The sequence below is a fragment of the Rutidosis leptorrhynchoides genome, chromosome 7 (genome assembly GCF_046630445.1).
Source record: "Rutidosis leptorrhynchoides isolate AG116_Rl617_1_P2 chromosome 7, CSIRO_AGI_Rlap_v1, whole genome shotgun sequence".
Classification (NCBI taxonomy): Eukaryota; Viridiplantae; Streptophyta; class Magnoliopsida; order Asterales; family Asteraceae; genus Rutidosis; species Rutidosis leptorrhynchoides.
Window position 1 is genome coordinate 372,032,769 of NC_092339.1, and position 24,628 is coordinate 372,057,396.

At 34.5% G+C, this 24,628-nt stretch overlaps 1 protein-coding gene across 1 annotated transcript; it reads left to right on the plus strand.

Moving 5' to 3' along the window:
- The first annotated feature begins 19,058 nt into the window (after positions 1 to 19,058).
- Positions 19,059 to 19,887, plus strand: LOC139860517 (uncharacterized). The gene is made up of 4 exons (XM_071849269.1): positions 19,059 to 19,238; positions 19,461 to 19,601; positions 19,644 to 19,737; positions 19,823 to 19,887. Exons 1-4 carry the CDS (start codon positions 19,059 to 19,061, stop codon positions 19,885 to 19,887), a joined length of 480 nt encoding a protein of 159 aa, XP_071705370.1.
- The last annotated feature ends 4,741 nt before the right edge of the window (positions 19,888 to 24,628 follow it).

Consider the following 24,628-nt stretch of genomic DNA (forward strand, 5'->3'; position numbering starts at 1 on the left):
TTCATAATACATGAAATTCCTCTTGTAGGGTTTATAGATATTGACTTAAGTGTTATTGCGTCAAATATTGGTAACCCCATGATGTTGGACTCGTACACGAGTAAAATGTGTCAAGAATCATGGGGTCGACCAAACTTTGCCCGTGCATTGGTGGAGACCTCGACCGAGAAGGAGTTGAAGGAAAGTTTATGTATGGCCATTCCAAGTACAAATGGTAAGAGCAAATCTATTTGCACTCTTATGGTAGAATATGAGCGGAAGTCGGCCACGTTGTGCATCTTGTTCTATTTTTGGCCATACGGATTCACAGTGTACAAGAGTTGAGGTTGAGACCGTTGATAATAACACAAAAGGGCACTGATGGGTTCATTACTGTAGAAGGAAAACATGCTAAAATATCGAATGCATCAAAGGTGTTTTCCATGGGAAAGCAGAAGGCAAAGCTTGTTTATCGCTGGTAAATAAGAATAATAAAGTATCAGATGGTGCTGCGTTTAGTGCACATCAGGATGAGGTTGTGAAGAAAACAAATGATGTAAATGTGAAATAAGGAGATCATCACACGGGTCAACATGGGAAGAGTAAAGGTACACAACTAAAGGTTCATAATTCCTTCGGTGCTCTTAATAATGATATATGTCACCTAGTTGATGAACCGAGCAACATAGAAGATGATGAAAATGTAACATTGACATTTATGGTGGGAACAAATGATAATAAGATAAGGTGAAATGTCTCGTTCATATTGATTATAAACGTACCATATTAATTGATTTTGTCACGAGGTTTTGACCTCTATATGAGACGTTTTTCAAAGACTGCATTCGATTTTAAAACAAACCATAACCTTTAAAATATTACGACGATTAACAAATAATGATAATCTAAAATATAGCGTTTTTCACACGACCATTACATAATGGTTTACAATAATATTACACATCAACATAAGTCTTCGAATGCAGTTTTTAAACAATATTATACAAACATGGACTCCAAATCTTGTCCTTAATTTAGTATGCAACAGCGGAAGCTCTTAATAACCACCTGAGAATAAACATGCTTAAAACGTCAACAAAATTGTTGGTGAGTTATAGGTTTAACCTACATATTATCAAATCATAATAATAGACCACAATATTTCATTTTTATAACACATCTCATATCAGGCATTTCGTAAACTGCATAGAGATAAAAATCATTCATATGTTGAACACCTGGTAACCGACCTTAACAAGATGCATATAGAATATCCCCATGATAGTGCTCCAAATGAACATATATTTAGTAGCAATATCCTCCCAATATGTAAATTATCTAGTTGTAATTGTCCTATTTTAAATTGTAATTTTTTAAATAAATAAGTGCGAAGACAAAAGGCGAAAATGAAGATTTGAAGATGCAAATGACCAAAAAGCTCAAATGTACAAGATACAATCCAAGTGGTTCAATTTATTGATAAGAAACGTCTAAAAATGACAAAAGTACAAGTTGCGGAACGCAAAGTACAAGATATTAAATTATACGAAAGGACGTTCGAAAATCCGGAACCGGGACATGAGTCTACTCTCAACGCGCGACGCAACAGTGCAAAAATTACAAGTCAACTATGCACATAAATAAAATATAATATTTAAAAAATTCTTAAAATTATTTATATATTATATTATTATTTAATTACGTCGACAAGCTAAGATCCAAAAAATTGTGAGCTGAAAAATCAAACTCCACGACTCGCGGAGTTTGAAGGCCAAAAACTCCACGACTCGCGGAGCAGCCAGATTCCAAAATGCCTATAAAAGGCCACGAGCTTCTGCAGTTTTAAAAAAAAATATATATATACATAATAATAATAATACTCTGTAATATATAATATATATATATATATATATATATATATATATATATATATATATATATATATATATATATATATAGTATAGGTTAGTTTTATATTAGATTAGTTTGGGTTATGTAAAGGTTATTTTACCGGTTTTTGAAGTCGAAATTCTGTCCGTGTAACACTACGCGATAAATACTCAATGTAAGTTATGTTCTCCTTTTTAAATTAATGTCTCGTAACTAAGTTATTATTATGCTTATTTGAGCCGAAGTAATTATGATGTTGGGCTAAATATTAAAGATGGGGTTATTGGGCTTTGTACCATAATTGAGGTTTGGACAAAAGAACGACACTTGTGGAAATTAGACTATGGGCTATTAATGGGATTTATATTAACTAAATTATACCTCATTAAATTAATATAGAGATTTACAATTTGACATAGATATAAATAACCACATACGCTCGATCGGACACGATGGGCGGGATATCTATAAATACTAATAATTGTTCATTTGACCGGACACGGGGATGGATTAATAGTCAATGGACTCATTAAAACAGGGGTGGATTACATTCAAGGGTAATTGGTGTAATTGTTAACAAAGTATTAAAACCTTGGATTACACACAGTCGATAACCTGGTGTATTCATTAAACAAAGTATTAAGACCTTGTTACAGTTCGAATCCCCAGTTTTGACTTCGGGCATAAGGTTAAATTTTCCGAGCATTTTATAATTATGATCGATGAACTATTGTGGACAAAAACCAGATAGGTTTCAAATACATCCAGGACAAAAGACAATTAACCCAGGACAATAAATTAAAATGAAAACGTCAAACATCATAGTTACGGAAGTTTAAATAAGCATAATATATTTTATTTCATATTTCCTCGTACTTTTATTTATTGTCATTTTAATTATTGTTATTTATTTTATATTGTTATTTAAATATCGTCATTTACTTTACGCTTCGCTTAAAATATAAAATCGACAAACCGGTCATTAAACGGTAAACCCCCTTTTATATATTATTATATATAATTATATATATTTTGTACAAATATAGTTATTTAAAATATAGTGTAAAATAAGCCAGCTCCCTGTGGAACGAACCGGACTTACTAAAAACTATACTACTCTACGATTAGGTACACTGCCTATAGTGTTGTAGCAAGGTTTAGGTATATCCCATTTGTAAATAAATAATTAAAACTTGTGTAATTTGTAACGTATTTCGTAGTAAAATATAGTACTATTTCGTACCCCCACGCTACGACATCACCCCATCATTCCTGGACTCTCATCGGATATGATAAATCGAAGTACTAAAGCATCCGTAACTCGGATGAGGCTTGTTGGGCCAAATAGATCTATCTTTAGGATTCGCGTCAATTAGGGGCCATTTCCCTAATTCTTAGGCTACCAAGCTAAAAAGGGGCATATTCGGTTCGATAATCCAACATAGAAAGTAGTTTTGATTACTTGTGTCTATTTTGTAAAACATTTATAAACTGCATGTATTCGCATCCCAAAATAATAGATTTTAAAAGTGGGACTATAACTCACTTTCACAGATTTTTACTTCGTCGGGAAGTAAGACTTGGCCACTGGTCGATTCATGAACCTATAACAAATATGTACATATATATATCATAGTATGTTCAAAATATAATTACAACATTTTTAATACATTTTGATGTTTTAAGTTTATTAAGTCAGCTGTCCTCGTTAGTAACCTATAACTAGTTGTCCAAAGTTAGATGTACAGAAATAAATTGATATATATTATCTTGAATCAATCCATGACCCAGTGTATACATGTCTCAGGCTAGATCACAACTCAAAGTATGTATATTTTTGGAATCAACCTCAACCCTGTATAGCTAACTCCAACATTACTGCATATAGAGTGTCTATGGTTGTTCCAAATAATATATATACATGGGTCGATATGATAAGTCAAAACATTTGCATACGTGTCTATGATATCCCAAGATTACATAATATATTAGAATACATGTAATACAATATAAGTTAGCTAGGATATGATTAATATAGATTTGTTACCAATTTTCACGTAGCTACAACAAGAAAAATTATCCAATCTTGTTTTACCCATAACTTCTTTGTTTTAAATCCGTTTTGAGTGAATCAAATTGCTATGGTTTCATATTGAACTCTATTTTATGAATCTAAACAGAAAAAGTATAGGTTTATAGTTGGAAATACAGGTTAGAAATCGTTTTTGCAAAGGTAGTCATTTCAGTCGAAAGAACGACGTCTAGATGACCATTTTGGAAAACATACTTCTACTTTGAGTTTAACCATGATTTTTGGATATAGTTTCATGTTCATAAGAAAAATCATTTTCCCAGAAGAACAACTTTTAAATCAAAATTTATCATAGTTTTTAATTAACTAACCCAAAACAGCCCGCGGTGTTACTACGACGGCGTATATCCGGTTTTACGGTGTTTTTCGTGTTTCCCGGTTTTAAATCATTAAGTTAGCATATTATATAGATATAGAACATGTGTTTAGTTGATTTTAAAAGTCAAGTTAGAAAGATTAACTTTTGTTTGCGAACAAGTTTAGAATTAACTAAACTATGTTCTAGTGATTTCAAATTTAAACCTTCGAATAAGGTAGTTTTATATACATGAATCGAATGATGTTATGAACATCATTACTACCTCAAGTTTAATAGGTAAACCTACTGGAAGTGACAAGAAATGATCTAGCTTCAAAGGATCTTGGATGGCTTGAAAGTTCTTGAAGCAGAATCATGACACGAAAACAAGTTCAAGTAAGATTATCACTCGAATTAAGATAGTTATAGTTATAGGAATTGAATCAAAGTTTGTATATGAGTATTACCTTGATTTATAATGATATCTTACTGTAAACAACAAGGATTTCTTGAGGTTGGATGATCACTTTACAAGATTGGAAGTGAGCTAGTAAACTTGGAAGTATTCTTGATTTTATGAAACTAGAACTTGTAGAATTTATGAAGAACACTTAGAACTTGAAGATAGAACTTGAGAGAGATCACTTAAATGAAGAAAATTGAAGAATGAAAGTGTTTATAGGTGTTTTTGGTCGTTGGTATATGGATTAGATATAAAGGATGTGTAATTTTGTTTACATGTAAATAAGTCATGAATGATTACTAATATTTTTGTAATTTTATGAGATATTTCATGCTAGTTGCCAAATGATGGTTCTCACATATTTTAGATGACTCACATGGGTTGCTAAGAGCTGATCATTGGAGTGTATATACTAATAGTACATACATCTAAAAGCTGTGTATTGTACGAGTACAAATACGGGTGCATACGAGTAGAATTGTTGATGAAACTTAATGAGGATGTAATTGTAAGCATTTTTGTTAAGTAGAAGTATTTTGATAAGTGTCTTGAAGTCTTTCAAAAGTGTATGAATACATATTAAAATACTACATGTATATACATTTTAACTGAGTCGTTAAATCATCATTAGTCGTTACATGTAAATGTTGTTTTGAAACCTTTAGGTTAACGATCTTGTTAAATGTTGTTAACCCATTGTTTATTATATCTAAAGAGATATTAAATTATTACATTATCATGATATTATGATATATTAATATATCTTAGTATGATATATATACAGTTAAATGTTGTTACAACGATAATCGTTACATATATGCCTCGTTTCTAAATTCTTAAGTTAGTAGTCTTGTTTTACATATGTAGTTCATTGTTAACACACTTAATGATATACTTAATTATCATTTTATCATGTTAAACATAGTGTATCAATAACTTAATATGATTCATATGTATTTAGTAAGACGTTGTTATAACGATAATCGTTATATATATCGTTTCGAGTTTCTTAATTCAATAAACTCAATTTTATGTATATAACTCATTGTTAAAATACCTAATGAGATACTTACTTATCATAATATCATGTTAACTATATATATAATCATATATATGTCATCATATAGTTTTTACAAGTTTTACCGTTCGTGAATCACCAGTCAACTTGGGTGGTCAATTGTCTATATGAAACCTATTTCAATTAATCAAGTCTTAACAAGTTTGATTGCTTAACATATTGGAAACAATTAATTATGTAAATAACAATTTCATTTAATATATATAAACATAAAAAATTTCGGGTCACTACACAAGGGCCCCATTTGGCATGGAATCGGGCTGGGTGTAGTAGGTGTAGTTGTAGTTTTATATTTGGTTTTTCTAATCCTTTTTTGGTTAGTAGGGTCTAGCTAGGTTTGTGGTTGTTTGTGAGGCTGCAAGGCCCGCTTGTATTCGTTGTTTACCATTTTTCTTTTTCATTATGATTTTTAATAATATTACCGTGTAGAACTCTTTACCAAAAAAGGTAAAAGGTAGAAAGTTTTTCGTTGTTCGGTCTACTCGTGATAACGAGTAATCCGAACTCATACCCTGATGTATGCAGTTCATCATTGATTCCAACCCTTCTCTGGTCACTACAAAATATTCTTTCTAGTCAAATAAAATTAATCTAATCTAATCTGATCTAATCTATTTATCTAATCTAACTATAATCTAACGTTAAGTCCTAGATTACTTAAATGAGGTTAATAAATTATGGTAAATAGTAAAATTAAATGGCAAAAAAGTTGAGTCTTAATTTAGTAATTGAGGTTAATAAATTATGGTGGAAAATAGTAAAATGGTAGATATCATGCATTTTCACTATTATTAAATTATAATTAAAAAGATTGGGTTTAATATTAAACGTAGTTTGAGAAAGCAAATGAAAGGTTTGATACGATGATTTGATTTACATTAAAGATTGAGTTCCAACATTAAAATGTGGTAAATGCTACACATCTCGCAATGTTGTGTTTGATGAAGCGTCATCATGGTGGACTGTTAATAGCAGTGAAGAAACAACAAGTGAACGTGTCAAGGAATCACAAGTTCAACTTGTTGAAAAAGATAAGCAAGTTGAAAATGATGGCCAAGAATCTGAAGAAGGTGACCCTTGGCAGACTGGAGTGCATCAACAAAGTGAAGATGAGACTCTGAGAAGATCATCACGTATCAGGAAACCTAATCCTAAATATGCCAATGCAGCGATTGTAACAGATGATGATATTGAGCCAGAGTCATTTGAAGATGCATCTCAAATTACCGAATGGGTTACTGCCATGGAAGAAGAATTAGATGCACTAGAAAGAAATCAAACCTGGGAGCTAGTACCGAAGCCAAATGATGTAAAACCCATTTCATGTAAATGGGTATACAAAATAAAACGACAAGCAGATGGCTCAATTGAACGTTACAAGGCACGACTAGTGGCACGAGGTTTTTCACAACAATATGGGTTAGATTACGATGAAACCTTCAGCCCAGTAGCAAAACTCACTACAGTTCCTGTGCTACTAGCTTTAGCAGTGAACAAGGGATGGAGCTTGTGGCAAATGGATGTGAAGAACGCATTTTTGCATGGCGAGTTGGATAGGGAGATTTATATGAATCAACCAACGGGTTTTCAGAGCAAACAACATCCGGAATATGTTTGCAAATTGAAAAAGGCTCTATATGGGCTTAAGCAAGCTCCACGAGCCTGGTATGGTAAAATTTCTGAATTTCTAACCCATAATGGCTATATTGTAACTTGTGCCGATTCCAGTCTGTTTGTTAAAATACTAGAAGGAAAACTAGCTGTGATCCTCATGTATGTAGATGATCTAATCATCACAGGTGATTGGGAGGAAGAAATACTTCTTATTAAGAAAAATTTAAATGTACGTTTTCAAATGAAAGATCTCGGACAGCTTAAACATTTTCTTGGCTTGGAACTCGAGTATACTGATGATGGAATTCTACTTCATCAGACGAAGTATTCAGTTGATTTGCTAAAGAAATTTGGCATGTTAGAATGCAAGCCAATAACAACACCTTTAGAATCAAATTTTAAGATGTGTGCTGAAACAGGAAAAGACCTTGAGCATGCCACGATGTATCGACAAATGGTAGGCAGTTTGATATATTTTACACTAACCCGTCCAGATATTTCATTTGCTACAAGTGTGATGAGTCGATATATGCAAAGTCCTAAGAAGCCACATTTAGAAGCTGTTCGAAGAATGATGAGATACGTGAAAGGCACTCTCAGATATGGTTTATCATTCAAGAAAGGAGAAGAGTGTAGATTGACCGGATTTTGTGATGCAGATTATGCCAGTGATCATGACACACGAAGGTCTACAACTGGTTATGTTTTCATGCTTGGAACATGAGTCATTTCGTGGTGTAGCAAAAGGCAACCAACTGTGTCATTATCTACTACTGTAGCGGAGTATCGAGCAGCAGCAATGGCAGCTCAAGAATGCACTTGGATTGTGCAATTGTTAAGTGAATTACATCAGGAAACTGAGTATGGGGTTCCTGTAACGACCCGACCAAAACCGTTATTGACGGCGTCGTTAACTTAGGTCCCGTTGCGTGGTCGTAGTCCCTATATGAGACTCGTTTGACCAAAATTATGTCGCGTTCATTTGAAAGGTACAAAGTTTAGTTTAACAAACGGATCGACAATAAGTTTAAGTTTACAAAGTTATAAAGTATGAATGAAATAACTTGCGACATAATTAGTTTGAAACCACAGTTGCTATAAATAGCGTAAGTAAGTAGACAAAAGTTTGAATCCAAAAATGCTATCCCTAGCGTATGCATGCATGGTAGACTCCAATCAAGTAATCAAAGAGTGCGGAAGCATGTATCACTAAGCATTCAAAACCTGAGAAAACATAGAAGAATCTGTCAACGAAAATGTTGGTGAAATCATAGGTTTAGTAAGTATTAAACGTTGTTTTTGAACCACAAGATTTTGTATTTCCATAACGTAGATTATCCAAATCATTTGCATTCCAAAAGTGTTGTTATACGCGAGCACTCAATTATCAAAACTTAACCAACGTTACCCCATCACACAGTGCTAGAACCCACACTAAAACACAAAAATATATTTCATCCGCATAACGGTAGCGAACCGTCCGAATGAGGGTTTGTTAAACCCGTATGGCCACACAATATAAGTTCTCGCTTACACCCTGCAAGTGTAACTAATGATAATCGAATTGAGGCATTTTTGTTCTAACTCGCACGTGGAATGTTTGTTTTCACACTTGTGTTCAAAACATAAAAGTAAGTAGTACAAGATGTATCAAAGTATATGTTTTCTCAGCCCACGATTTAAAAGTATAAAAGTTGTTGAAAAGGTGGGACTATGATCTCACCTCGAGTGCACGAGTATAAAGGTACTTCAATAAGTAAACGTGTGCATGAAAGTTGCTTAGCCTTGACCTAAACAAGTAAGTTATATCAATTAACCGGTTACGACACAAGGTCGGGTGAAATCTGTTCAATTAGTCCTATGGCTCGTTATGACTCGATTAAGTATAGCATGTGAATCACGTTGCCAAGTTTCATGCGAGAATCAAGTATAAAAGCATGTTAGAACGATTGCATAAAAGTTTGGTTAAGTTTGACTAAAAGTCAAACTTGGTCAAAGTCAACGAAAAGTCAACGCGTTCGGGTCGGGTCCCGAACTATTTTTCTATGCTAAATATTCATATACAAGTATATTAAAACAAGTTTCATGTGAATCGGAGGTCGGTAGCTAGTCAAAAATTTCACGCGAAATGGGACAAAGAGGTCAGAATCTGACCAGGTCTATCTGCGCGCCGCGCGGGGTGAGGTGCGCGCCGCGCCATTTCCTGTACAGGCAATTCTGGTCAGTTTTCAAGTAAGCACGACCCAAAACTCAAATAATCCTAACTCACAAACCGCAAACCTCCTAAACATGTATCTCACGTCGTTGGAAAGGTATTTTAACAAGGAATACAACTAAACACTTTTCATAGATCATAACCGACAATTTCCAAATCGAAAACATCATCAAAGTTCATCATTTTCAACCAAAAATCAAAGAAACGCATTTTATGATTCGGGAACTTTTAACATACAAATGATATGCCGTTTTGAAGGTAATAACGCATACATTGCAACTAGACGCATATTCCAAGTTTCAATAAACATTTACTACGTCAAAATCACTAGCCACGTTATCGTTTCAAAATCAATTTCGACACAAATGAGACTTATGATTCACTAATCAAACGCTAGCATACATCACACCATTTCGAAGCTATTTACGCATACAATTTAACTAGTTAACTAGCATACATTCAAACAAGTGTCTCAACTAGCATTCAACCGCATCAAGTTCCTACCAAAACGATAATCGATTCACCAAAAACACATTTCATGTTATTGAGCTAGTTTATCATCATCCAACATATCAAAACGAAGCTAATGAAGTAACTAACACTTTTAACACATACACTTTATCTTATAACATCATTTGAGCAACCAAAACTCAAGATTAAGCTAGACCCATTTGGGTGTTCATGTCATATTTTCAAAACACGAAGAACGAGCATACAAATTACATACACGACATCCCTACGAGCCATAGACACTAATTAACCACTTGACAAGTCTAAAAACGAATTTAACAAGTTAGGGTTTCATGAGAAATTCTTACCCCATGCCATGAGACTAGTATCAAATCGAAGAGGATGAAACGAGGATTCCAAAAGTACAATTTGTTTTGATGTTTGCTTCTTGATCCGATTTTAGATGATGAATGATTGAATTGGGTGTTTGTGTGTGTGTTCTTGCTAGAGAGAAAGAGAGAGAGAGATGGAGGTGATTGAATGGTGGAAATGAATGGAGGAGGTGAAGTGGTTGACTAGTTGACCTAGTCACCACTTTGCCCACTTGTCAACTTAAGTCCCTCATGTTTGTAGTCGGGTGCGGGAATTAACCAAACGAAATATTTTAAAAACGCTCGAGTAGACGAGTGATGTTATAATTAAATAACGAGAATATTATAAACGTTAGTCAACGGAAATTGGGAATTTAAATAGCGAAAGATATTATTAAAAAAAAAAGACGGTGTTAAAAATAAATTTAACGGAAAAACGCGGGATGTTACATTATCCACACCTCAAAAGAAATTTCGTCCCGAAATTTAGTTGGAAGTAGTAGTTGTTGAATCTTACTCGAGATCTTGCGTTGTAAATTCTACGAATAAGTGAAGGTACGTCCTTGAGCATTTCAACGAACTTGAAGGTCGGGGTCGTATGTTGTTTGAAGGTTTTTGTTTCACGATTCATGGTTTCAACCGGTTCTCCTAGGAAGTGAAGTTTATCGTCGATAGTAAGCTCATCAAAGAAGATAACAAGTTCTTGTTTCGCAAAACACGTCTTTAAGTTGATTCATCGAATGTAGGATAAACGGAGACTCAAAATGAGTCGGAAAATCTAAACGGCTAGCAACGGGTCCAAAACGCCCCAAGATTTCAAAAAGGATCGAAATATAGCGGATTTAGCTTCCTACGTTTCCCGAAACGGATTGCACCTTTCCAAGGTGCGACTCTTAACGTGACGCGGTTTCCCACGTGGAATTTGAAATGTTTACGTCTAAATCGGCGTAGCTCATTTGGCGACAACGAGTCGTGTTGGGTCTTTCTTGGATATGGATAAGTTTTCTCGGTCGCTCATGCATAATCCCGGTCCCGGTGAATTGGTCATCGTTTACTTGGTTCGACAAAAGGAGAATGACGTTTCCGGTCATATAAGGTTTCGAAGGCGTGGCGTCAATACTCGAATGAAAATTTTGTAGTAAGAGAGTTTGATTAAAGGCAAAGACGTTTCTCAAGAAAATTTGAAGTTGGTAATACAAATTCGTATTATGGTTTTCAAGACTTAAATCGTATGTTTGTTCGGTCCGTCGGGTTGTGGATGGTACGCGGTACTCATGTCTAAACGCGGTCCCGAGGCTTTTTGTGAGGCACTCCAAAATCTAGAAGTGAAACGAGGATCTCGGTCCGAAACGGAGTACATTCTGTAAGGTATATTTGAACAAGTTTGTTAGGACAAGTTTCTCAAGAAAATTCGCGTCGCGAAAGATTTATCAGTTTCCAAAAACGTTCGTCAGGGCAAGTTCTCATCGGTTTCTGGAAAAAAAACGTTCGTCGGGACTATTCACCCTCGAGGTGAATACTAGTATAACGTGGAGAGTCTCTCCCTCCATTGAGAGTTTAGAGTAAAGATTTCCTGAACCGGAAGTACGAGTGTGATGAGAGAGAAGTTTCCGCCTCGGTGCGAGCATAACGAGTAAATCGTAATTAGTCAATAAGACTGTGTGAGGACGAGATAGTATACACGTGTAACATACGGTTGAAGTCGAGAGGAATCGGTAATTCATTCGGAAGCATAAGTACAGTTCGACAAAAGTCGAAGGGGTGTCCCCGGTATGGTTGTTATCAATATTCTCGGAGTTTTCGGATGTCCAAACATGAAAAGATGAAGTCATGTACATGGCACATGGTGGTGTTTAGGTTGATCGAGTCTAACCACCATCACGTGTCACTAGAACTTTGGTATGTCTTACCGTAATATAACCACGTTGATCGAGTGTCGTTATATTACGCTAACTCATACCTCCATCCCCACATCACTCTATAGATTCAAGTTCGTGTCATCGCGAAAATCTAAAATGAACAAAATGTAACGACGTCTCAAACGTGACTCGTATTAAATCGAAAGAATTAGTGCAACTATAAAGAAGCGTTCCCCGAGGGAAGTGTATAAATGATTGTTCACGTCAATGTGTTTCGAGTCAGACAATAAGGTATTCAGGTATGAAAAGAGTAACGAGTCATGATAACGAGTAGCACGCAACCGTAGTGGTAATTGTTGATGACGATACTCACCTAGAGTAGTGATGGTAGTAACACCAAAAGTAGATAGTAAGAAACACCAGTGGGAAACCGATAGTAAGTTGAAACGGTGGCAAATAACAATCCGGGAGACAGAGTTCCCGAACAAGTGTGACTAATGAAGTCGTCGTCATCCATACGGGTATGAATCCTGAATTTACGCGTGTTACCAGAAAGTTGCAGAATACGAGTTCGTATGATGAAAACTTGGTACCATTAAGAAGTTTGCCTAAGAATGATTCGAGTATAATGCACAAGTAGTCAAGTAAGTGCTATCTATAGCAAATGTATGTCAGAATGCAAATGCTAACTATCCGGTTGTAGTCTAGACTCACTAATGCGTCCTAACGACTCTGTTAGACACACTAATGCACGTCCTAGTTCCCTACAACCAACGCTCTGATACCACTTGTAACGACCCGACCAAAACCGTTATTGACGGCGTCGTTAACTTAGGTCCCGTTGCGTGGTCGTAGTCCCTATATGAGACTCGTTTGACCAAAATTATGTCGCGTTCATTTGAAAGGTACAAAGTTTAGTTTAACAAACGGATCGACAATAAGTTTAAGTTTACAAAGTTATAAAGTATGAATGAAATAACTTGCGACATAATTAGTTTGAAACCACAGTTGCTATAAATAGCGTAAGTAAGTAGACAAAAGTTTGAATCCAAAAATGCTATCCCTAGCGTATGCATGCATGGTAGACTCTAATCAAGTAATCAAAGAGTGCGGAAGCATGTATCACTAAGCATTCAAAACCTGAGAAAACATAGAAGAATCTGTCAACGAAAACGTTGGTGAAATCATAGGTTTAGTAAGTATTAAACGTTGTTTTTGAACCACAAGATTTTGTATTTCCATAACGTAGATTATCCAAATCATTTGCATTCCAAAAGTGTTGTTATACGCGAGCACTCAATTATCAAAACTTAACCAACGTTACCCCATCACACAGTGCTAGAACCCACACTAAAACACAAAAATATATTTCATCCGCATAACGGTAGCGAACCGTCCGAATGAGGGTTTGTTAAACCCGTATGGCCACACAATATAAGTTCTCGCTTACACCCTGCAAGTGTAACTAATGATAATCGAATTGAGGCATTTTTGTTCTAACTCGCACGTGGAATGTTTGTTTTCACACTTGTGTTCAAAACATAAAAGTAAGTAGTACAAGATGTATCAAAGTATATGTTTTCTCAGCCCACGATTTAAAAGTATAAAAGTTGTTGAAAAGGTGGGACTATGATCTCACCTCGAGTGCACGAGTATAAAGGTACTTCAACAAGTAAACGTGTGCATGAAAGTTGCTTAGCCTTGACCTAAACAAGTAAGTTATATCAATTAACCGGTTACGACACAAGGTCGGGTGAAATGTGTTCAATTAGTCCTATGGCTCGTTACGACTCGATTAAGTATAGCATGTGAATCACGTTGCCAAGTTTCATGCGAGAATTAAGTATAAAAGCATGTTAGAACGATTGCATAAAAGTTTGGTTAAGTTTGACTAAAAGTCAAACTTGGTCAAAGTCAACGAAAAGTCAACGCGTTCGGGTCGGGTCCCGAACTATTTTTCTATGCTAAATATTCATATACAAGTATATTAAAACAAGTTTCATGTGAATCGGAGGTCGGTAGCTAGTCAAACATTTCACGCGAAATGGGACAAAGAGGTCAGAATCTGACCAGGTCTATCTGCGCGCCGCGCGGGGTGAGGTGCGCGCCGCGCCATTTCCTGTACAGGCAATTCTGGTCAGTTTTCAAGTAAGCACGACCCAAAACTCAAATAATCCTAACTCACAAACCGCAAACCTCCTAAACATGTATCTCACGTCGTTGGAAAGGTATTTTAACAAGGAATACAACTAAACACTTTTCATAGATCATAACCGACAATTTCCAAATCGAAAACATCATCAAAGTTCATCATTTTCAACCAAAAATCAAAGAAACGCATTTTATGATTCGGGAACTTTTAACATACAAATGATATGCCGTTTTGAAGGTAATAACGCATACATTGCAACTAGACGCATATTCCAAGTTTCAATAAACATTTACTACGTCAAAATCACTAGCCACGTTATCGTTTCAAAATCAATTTCGACACAAATGAGACTTATGATTCACTAATCAAACGCTAGCATACATCACACCATTTCGAAGCTATTTACGCATACAATTTAACTAGTTAACTAGCATACATTCAAACAAGTGTCTCAACTAGCATTCAACCGCATCAAGTTCCTACCAAAACGATAATCGATTCACCAAAAACACATTTCATGTTATTGAGCTAGTTTATCATCATCCAACATATCAAAACGAAGCTAATGAAGTAACTAACACTTTTAACACATACACTTTATCTTATAACATCATTTGAGCAACCAAAACTCAAGATTAAGCTAGACCCATTTGGGTGTTCATGTCATATTTTCAAAACACGAAGAACGAGCATACAAATTACATACACGACATCCCTACGAGCCATAGACACTAATTAACCACTTGACAAGTCTAAAAATGAATTTAACAAGTTAGGGTTTCATGAGAAATTCTTACCCCATGCCATGAGACTAGTATCAAATCGAAGAGGATGAAACGAGGATTCCAAAAGTACAATTTGTTTTGATGTTTGCTTCTTGATCCGATTTTAGATGATGAATGATTGAATTGGGTGTTTGTGTGTGTGTTCTTGCTAGAGAGAAAGAGAGAGAGATGGAGGTGATTGAATGGTGGAAATGAATGGAGGAGGTGAAGTGGTTGACTAGTTGACCTAGTCACCACTTTGCCCACTTGTCAACTTAAGTCCCTCATGTTTGTAGTCGGGTGCGGGAATTAACCAAACGAAATATTTTAAAAACGCTCGAGTAGACGAGTGATGTTATAATTAAATAACGAGAATATTATAAACGTTAGTCAACGGAAATTGGGAATTTAAATAGCGAAAGATATTATTAAAAAAAAAGACGGTGTTAAAAATAAATTTAACGGAAAAACGCGGGATGTTACAGTTCCATTGTATTGTGACAACTTGTCATCAATTCGTTTGGCAGAAAATCTAATTTTTCATGCAAGAACAAAACATGTTGAGGTACATTATCATTTCATACTTGAGAATGTATTGAAAGGAAAAATTCATTTGGAGCATGTTGGAGCAGATCAACAGGTTGCAGATGTGTTAACTAAAAGTTTGACTGGCACCAAGTTTAGTTACTTTCGTCGACGACTAAGCTTGGAGAAAGTTGGTGTTGAAGGGGAGTGTTAAACACCATGTGCAACACCAAGTATTCATGATGACCAAGTCATGTTGCTGGGAATATTCATGATGACCAAGTCATGTTGCTGGGAATATTCATGATGACCAACTCATGTTATTGGATCTCTAAACTATCTGCTATTTTATTTCAAGTTGAATAAGTATGGAGTGATGTCGGTTATTTATTCGTGTGATCTAGTCATTAAGTAGTGGAAGTAATTGAGTGATGTCTGTTATTTATCTTTTTTTAATGTAAGCCTCTTTTTTATTGTAAGCCTATTTAAAGGCACTATTTCATCTTATTTAATATCAGAAAACTGCACAAGTGTTTAGGTGCATACCCTGTGTGTTCTTTTATTCCAAAGTATCTGTGTGTATATCATTGTTCAGTGTGTTTTTCATTTAGCTTGGTTCAACAAAGCACTCAGATGTTATGAATGATAATTTACTGTGATATAATTTAATTTAAAAAAATTACTAAAAGTGTAAATAATGATACTTGGCCCTTTTATATAACCTAACCATATGCCTCGTACTAACTATGGTGATAGTGATATAATCTATATCTATATATATCTACCTAAATCCTGACTCCAAGCACATTTAGTATGGATATTTATCATGATAAATGATGTTATGCGAGGTGTATATAAAATAGCTTAATTTTTAGCAGGAAATACTATTGAATACGATACAATTTTACACAAGATATTTATTTATTTAGAGAATGGATATACTTAAACCTTGCTACAACACTTATAGGCAGTGTACCTAATCGTACAGTAGTGTAGTTTTTAGTAAGTCCGGTTCGTTCCACAGGGAAAATCTTTAAACAAAGTTTAACGCTATATTAGTTTACTTTTACAAAAATACATATAAGTAATATTATTATTATAAAGGGGGGTTTTTACCGTTTAATGACCGGTTTGTCGATTTTAAAACTTTAGTCGCAGTTAAAACCAAATGTAAAATAATAAATAAATACAAGACTTAATTTAAAGCGTAAAGTAAATAACGATAATGAAATTGCGAATAATAAAAGTGCGATAAAATAAACTTGCGATAATTAAAAAGTACGATAATTAAAAGTGCAATTAAATACAATAACAATAAAAATGCGATAATTAGAAGTGCAATTAAATATAAAATAAAGGAAATTAAATATGAAATAAAATAATTATGCTTATTTAAACTTCCGTAATCATGATGTTTGACGTGTTGATTTTAGTTTTATACCCATGGGTTAATTGTACTTTGTCCTGGATTATTTAATATGTCCATACGGATTTGTCCATAATAGTCCATCAGTCATAAATATAAAGTGCGAGTGTCCTCGTCAAATTATCCTTATACCCGAAGTTAAATATTCCAACTAATTGGGGACTTAAACTGTAACAAGATTTTAATACTTTGTTTAATAATTACACCAGGATGTCGACTGAGTGTAACCCAAGGTTTTAATATTTTGTTATCAATTATACCAAGTGTCCTTGTACATAATTTCACCCCTGTTTTAATTATTCTAGTGGCTATTAATCCATTCCCGTGTCCGGTTAAATGAACGATTATTCGTACATATAAATACCCCGCCCATCGTGTCCGATCGAGTGTATATGGTAATTTATAGGGACGCCCAATTGTAAATCTTTATATTAACATTAACAAACTATCATTTAGTTAAACAAATATAAAGCCCATTAATAGCCCATAGTCTAATTTCCACAAGTGTCGTTCTTTTGTCCAAACCCCAATTATGGTACAAAGCCCAATTACCCAATTTTAGTAATTAGCCCAACATCATGATTACTTCGGATTAAATAAGCATAATAATAACTTAGCTACGAGACATTAAATTAAAAAGGTTGAACATAACTTACAATGATTAAAAATAGCGTAGCGTTACATGGACAGAATTTCGACTTACACCCTTACAACATTTGCTAACATACCCTTATTATTAGGATTTAAAATTAAAATTAAAATTAAAATATAAATTATATATATTTACGTATATATTGAGAGAGAGATAGATATTGGATATTGAAAATGATCAGAATTCGGTTGGCTTTATAGGGAATTGAGTTCAGGGGTACTCCGCGACTCGCGGCAACTTTTGCCTTCAAACTCCGCGAGTCGCGAAGTTTGAAATTACAGCTCACCAACTTTGGAGTCTTTCTTGCCGACGGATTTTTTTATTTATATAATATATAAATAATTATAAGAATTATTTAAATATTATATTATATTTATGTGCATAGTTGACTTGTAATTTTTAGTCCGTTGCGTCGAGCGTTGAGAGTTGACTCTGGTCCTGGTTCCGGATTTTCGAACGTCCTTGCGTACAATTTAATATCTTGTACTTTGCGTTTTGAATCTTGTACTCTTGTAATTTCGAGACGTTTCTTATCAATAATTGGAACCTCTTTGATTGTATTTTGTACTTTTGAGCTTTTTGGTCGTTTGCGTCTTCAATTCGTTGAATCTGTCTTTTGTCTTCACCTTTTATTATTTAAACGAATATCACTTTTAAATAGAACAATTGCAACTAAAAGCTTGTCTTTCTTGAGGAATAATGCTATGAAATATATGTTCGTTTTTAGCATTATCAATAAATGAGGCTAAATTGGTAATATTTCAATTAGAGTATATAAATTTTCCCATAATCTGTTTCTTTATTCATTACGGAGTATTATTATGTATATATAATAATAATAATAATAATAATAATAATAATAATAATAATAATAATAATAATAATAATAATAATAATAATAATAATAATAATAATAATAATAATAATAATAATAATTCTATTTATTAAATTCCAACTTAATTATGTATCTGTATCATTAAAAAATATTCCCAACCCCTTACCTCCTTTTCTCCGCCAGCTTCAAGCATTTCAATTCAATGCAATTGCGATTGATCTCCAACGACCCTTCAAATCCGTCGTAAGTTGAACTAGGGTTAATTGCACTGGGTTAATTGAATACAGAAATATCATCGTCCATCCCTAATTTCTACTGTATTGTTGGTAAATCACATGATTTGGATCTTTTAATATTATGATATAATCCCAAATCAATGTTGTCAATCGAATTGAATGCATTACTCCCACCTTCATATACCTGCTCATCTGACGTCGAGTAAAAGACATGTGTTTCTTGATGAACTTGAAGTACGAAAGGAAGCAGAAGTGAAGGTGATGATATGTCAAAGCTGGGATACTCATACCGCTTATGGCAAGTTTCTGAGCACTGACTTCATCGCCTCCGATAAGCAGGTAAAAAAACTCCCATTAATTTTTTTGCTGGGTTTTTGCTCTATATTTCACATGTGTTATATTGTGGTTCTATTTCACATGTTTTGTATTCTGTTGCTTATAATTTTACTCATTTTTTTATCTCTGTTTCACATGTATGACACATTGTTATTTATGTTTTATGCTAAGTTTTGGGTCTCTGTTTCACATGTATGATATTGTCATCTCTTATATGTTACTTAGGGCAATGTGATCCAAATGAGTGCTAAAAATAATGTAGCCCACCATTTCATCTCAAGGTTGAAGGAGGGATATGTTTACTTGCTTAATCACTTTGACGTGGTACCAAATAGAGAAGAGTATCGTATTTTAAAGGATAACAAGGTCATTATTCAACTTCAAGGTTCCACATTCTTGGAAAAATAGGGAATAGTTGACTTGACAAGTGCCTTTATCCGTCATCTCTTTAGTTGCATTGAATTTGAGGATCTGCAATCCACCTGTGGGAAGTACTTAATTGGTATACTTCTTGCGCTTTAATTTTTTATTTATTAACATACATATATTTGCTGTTGGATATAAAACCATGTTACCTTATTTTGTAGATGTTGTTGGCTGTGTAATGAATGTTGGGACCCCCAGGTGCAGAAAACAGGAGCAACAACCTTAGAGTTTAATCTTGTTAACACCTATTTCCTTATGAGGTAAGGCTTAGTGTATCAACACAATACTAGAAGTATCTAGCTAAAAGTGGGGGAGTGTTGCCGATTGATGTTTACCCTCGGGAAATAATCTCTGCAGACCCGGTTCACAAGTATAGAAACTTGTGGGGTGGCTTAATCAATCTTTTGTCCATTTAGCGTTAAGCTGTTAGCCAGATGACTTCTAGTAAGAGAAAGTACTATGTGAGAGAGAAAGGTGAAATCTCTGCTCACAAGTTGTCAGAATGTCTGAATATGTAAAATGACGACCCAAGGGGTCTATTTATAGTGATAGATCCACCGGATTGTTCGGGAACATGTGTCAGATGATGATACGTTCTGTTATTCGTGATCCGAAATATGCGCTGGATGTGACATTCTCCGGCTAGGGCTTAAGCGCTAGGCGGCCTTCAGGGCTTATGCATGACGAAAGCAGCCTGCACAGCGGAGAACGCTTGACGGATAGTTTCACAAAACCATTGTTCTCAGTGTTTCTGATGCTAATTTCATGCGAATATTATGCCTTTATGCGTGTATACGATAGGATACACCATTAAGTCCCCCCAGTTTAATGAATTAAGCATTTGAAAAATGGTTAAGTTGTTAAACTTCTGCTAACGCATCCCAAACAAGTCGTCACATTTCCCATTTGCATCGGGGAAAATATTAAAGGCATTAATTACAGACGAATTTTACTGACTTTGTGATGATTACTTTTAAATGGTTGATATTCTTCACACGCCACCAGCTGTAAAAAGCGTTTCTTCATACCTCACTTTTAAACGTGCCCATACACGTGTCACGATCGTGTCCATAAAAAATACATTGACGAATCTCTATATAAACCTTCATAACCTTTTACTTTCACTTTTTTACTTTTGCTCAAGATCCAAAAAGCACATTTCTGCCCAAATCTTCATCGCTTTCTTCAAGCTTTACTTTCAACTTGTTAAGGATTTTCATCTTTCAAGGTCAGTTGCACTTTACCTCGTTGTTATTTCTTATTCACTTTTTCTGTTCATATTATTACCATGGCTTCTGTGTCGAGTACTGGCCAAGAGAACGTTGAGCTTCCTTCTTTAGAAACAACCGGCCTTCCTGAGGTTAGCACGATAGCATCATCATTATCGGAGAGCCATTTTGACGGCTTGAAGATCGCTTTTTGTGATGACCCTGAAATTTCTGACCAAATTTAAACTTAATCTTTGTATGATTAACATTTCTGACACGATAAGCAAAGTCTGTAAAACTGAATCTCAAAATTTTTGAACTACTTTTATATATTTAAATACCCTTCGATTGTTTTCGACGATTCGCGAACAATTATATGTAAATAGATACATATATACTATAACTTGAAAAGGTAACAATGTATTAATTGTTTGATACCGTACATTAAACTTATTGGTTTAAATATCTATTTGAATATATATGATAAGTTGAAATATTTATTATTAAAATTTATTTATAAATAACTTCCAATGTGTATTTAACAACTGATTTATGTATATTAAAAAGATATATACATATATATAATTTCAAGTTATTTAGTAAATGATGGTAACATTCGTTTATTGATTCGATTGATATTCATATGAGTTAACTAATGCGTTTAAGATGAACCAGTAAAACACTAATTTGCTACAGTATTTTCAAATTGCTACAGTACCCAAAATGCTACAGTGTTTTCGAAAATCACTATTTGCTACAGTGAAATTGACTTTGCTACAATGAATTGCTATTTTAAAATGTATTTTAACAAATAGCGAGACGATGATTTATAGAAGTAAATGACCAAAACACTCAAATGTATAAGTTATATTTTGAGTGATATAATTTAGGGATAGTTTAAGGCTATATTGACTAAGGTACGTGTCCCAAAATGTAATGTACAAGTTTTCTCAGCGTACGAAGGGACATTCGAAAACCGGAACCGGGACATAAGTCGAGTGACGACGTACGACTTATCGAAACAAAAATTACAAGTCAACTATGCACGTAAATTTAATATAATATATAATTAATTATATAAATTAAATATATATTATATATATATTAATATTTAATTACGTCGACAAGCTAAATTACAAAATCATATGTGAGCTGGAAAAGGGGTCCATGCGATCGCATGGAGTCCCCTCACAACATCCATGCGATCGCATGGCAGGGATTTTCAGGCCACATTATAAAAGCTCGATCATTTTGGCAGTTTGAAGAACACACATACACATACACGATACATCTTACATTTATATTATTATTATTATTATTATTATTATTATTATTATTATTATTATTATTATTATTATTATCATTATTATTATTATTATTATTATTATTATTAAGATTAATTATTATTATTATTAATCTTATTATTAGTAGTATTATTATACATAAAATACTACGACGAAGTCATGAGTGTGTCATTTTAAAAATGAGTTTTACGAGCGGGATAGAGCTAAAGAAATTATGGGTTATTGCCAAGGAGGTTATGGGTAATGTTCAGGGGTATATTTATGAATCAAACCTAGTGTTTATCATCTCCGTTACGTCTACGTACTTTCCTACAATATTGAATCTCAATATTGATACGTTGAGATCTACGGTTATTTGGTAATCCAAGTTTCGGTCACATTTTGGTGAACAACTTTATATGCTGCTAAGGTGAGTTTCATTGCTCCCTTTTTAATTGCTTTTGCAATATATATTTTTGGGCTGAGAATACATGCAATTTATTTTAAACGCAATGGATACAAGTACATACTTAATTCTACACTGAGTTTGAACCGAAAATCCCTTAGCTTTGGTAACTAGTAACTGCCGGTTATAAGAACTGGTGGGCGCGAGTAGTAGTATATGGATCCATAGGGCTTGATATCCCCGTCCGGGCTAGAGCACTAGCCTTTTAACGGATGTATTCTATTTGAGAAGCGTACACGTTGGTTTGTGTGTATTATTAAGATGATTATACAAAGGGTACAAATTACATATACGTTAAAGTTTAGTTACCAGGGTGCTCAATTTCGTAGAATACTTTGATAAACGTTTCTGGATTGAACAACTGAAATCTTGTGATCCACCTTTATATACAGATTATGCGCAACATTAAAACTATGAACTCACCAACTTTTGTGTTGACACTTGTTAGCATGTTTATTCTCAGGTTCCCTAAAAGTCTTCCGCTGTTTGCTTATATGTTAGACAAGCTATGTGCATGGAGTCATACATGGCATATTTTTCAAGAAAACGTTGTATTCACCAAATCATCACCATGTATCTTATTTTGACTGCATTGTCAATGAAAGTATTATTGTAAATTATTATATTAAGGTGATTGTCTATATGTAGAAATCATCAGATGTCGAAAACCTTTGATTTAAATATTCATTTATGATGTGCCTTTTCAAAAGAATGCAATGTTTACAAAACGTATCATATAGAGGTCAAATACCTTGCAATGAAATCGATGAATGACGTGTTCGTCCATATGGATTTGGAGCGATCGTCACACTTTTCATCATCTTAATCAATACAACCCTATTCTTCCTACTAATAGGCAAACGGCCAACAAACCTCCTGCCGGAAAAATTACTTTGTATGCTTTAAAACTTACTCACGTCAATCTCCGTGTTCCTCTTACTAAATTTCTTCTCCATATTCTTAGATATTTTAGAGCCTGTCTGAGCCAAATCCATCCCCATGGCCTTCAAAAAATTATACTTTTTAAGATGTATTGCAATGCCAACAATATAAAACCACGCCTTAAGGTTTTTATTTCTCTCTTTAGAATTCGAACGATTAGCCACTGTTGGCTTACTATTGATAACAAGCCAAAGACACATTTTGTTGGTACTAATAAAGTGTCAAACTTGAAAGGCTGAAAAAGTCCATTTTTCTTTGTTGATGAGATAGTAATTCCGGAAGAGTATTCCGTTGTCCAGAAATGGAAGTCCATAGATGCTGGCATAGGAAAGGCTGTTAAGGTAACCGACACAGAGAGACGAATAGTGAATCATCTTAAAGAGCTTCTCCTTCCGCCCAGATCATATGAAAAGTATGAGAGAATTCTTGTTCTGTGCAAAGTGAGCCAAGAATGGCCGAGTACTTCTGTGCCAGTACTCCATCAGAAAAACCACGGTAGGATGTGTTATGATCATCCTAATATATATACATGTCTATCTATTTTATGCCATTATTGCTTATATTGCTATATTTTTGCCTTTGTTTAACTTTTTGTAGAACAAAAAGAGATGCTTGTCCGTTCTGCCATCCTGTCCCTCGATCTTGAGGATGATGTTGAGGTCACTGCTCGTGACAAAACTCCTGCCGAGCTAGAGGTAAAAAGAGTTGAAGCTGAGGCTAAGGCTGCTGCTGCTGCCAATGCTGAAAAAGAGGGAGAAAGCAGCGGTAGTAGCTCAGACAGTGAGTCTGAGCAAACTGATACTGAACGGACGGCGGAGGACACCACCACCGAGCAGCAAACAACAGGCTCGGTTGATATTACTGGTGAAATGCTCCCCAGCCCTCCTCCAATCAAGAAGACACACAAAAAGAGTATAAGCTCTAAGGGGGCAAAAAGTGCTGAGGGAAGCCCTAAGTCGAAATGCAGAAGAAGTATGCCTATATTGCCCTTTCTTGATATTGAATTTATCTTTGCTCATAACTGTTATGTTTGCTAACTTATTTACATTAGTGGTTTTAGCAGATTCT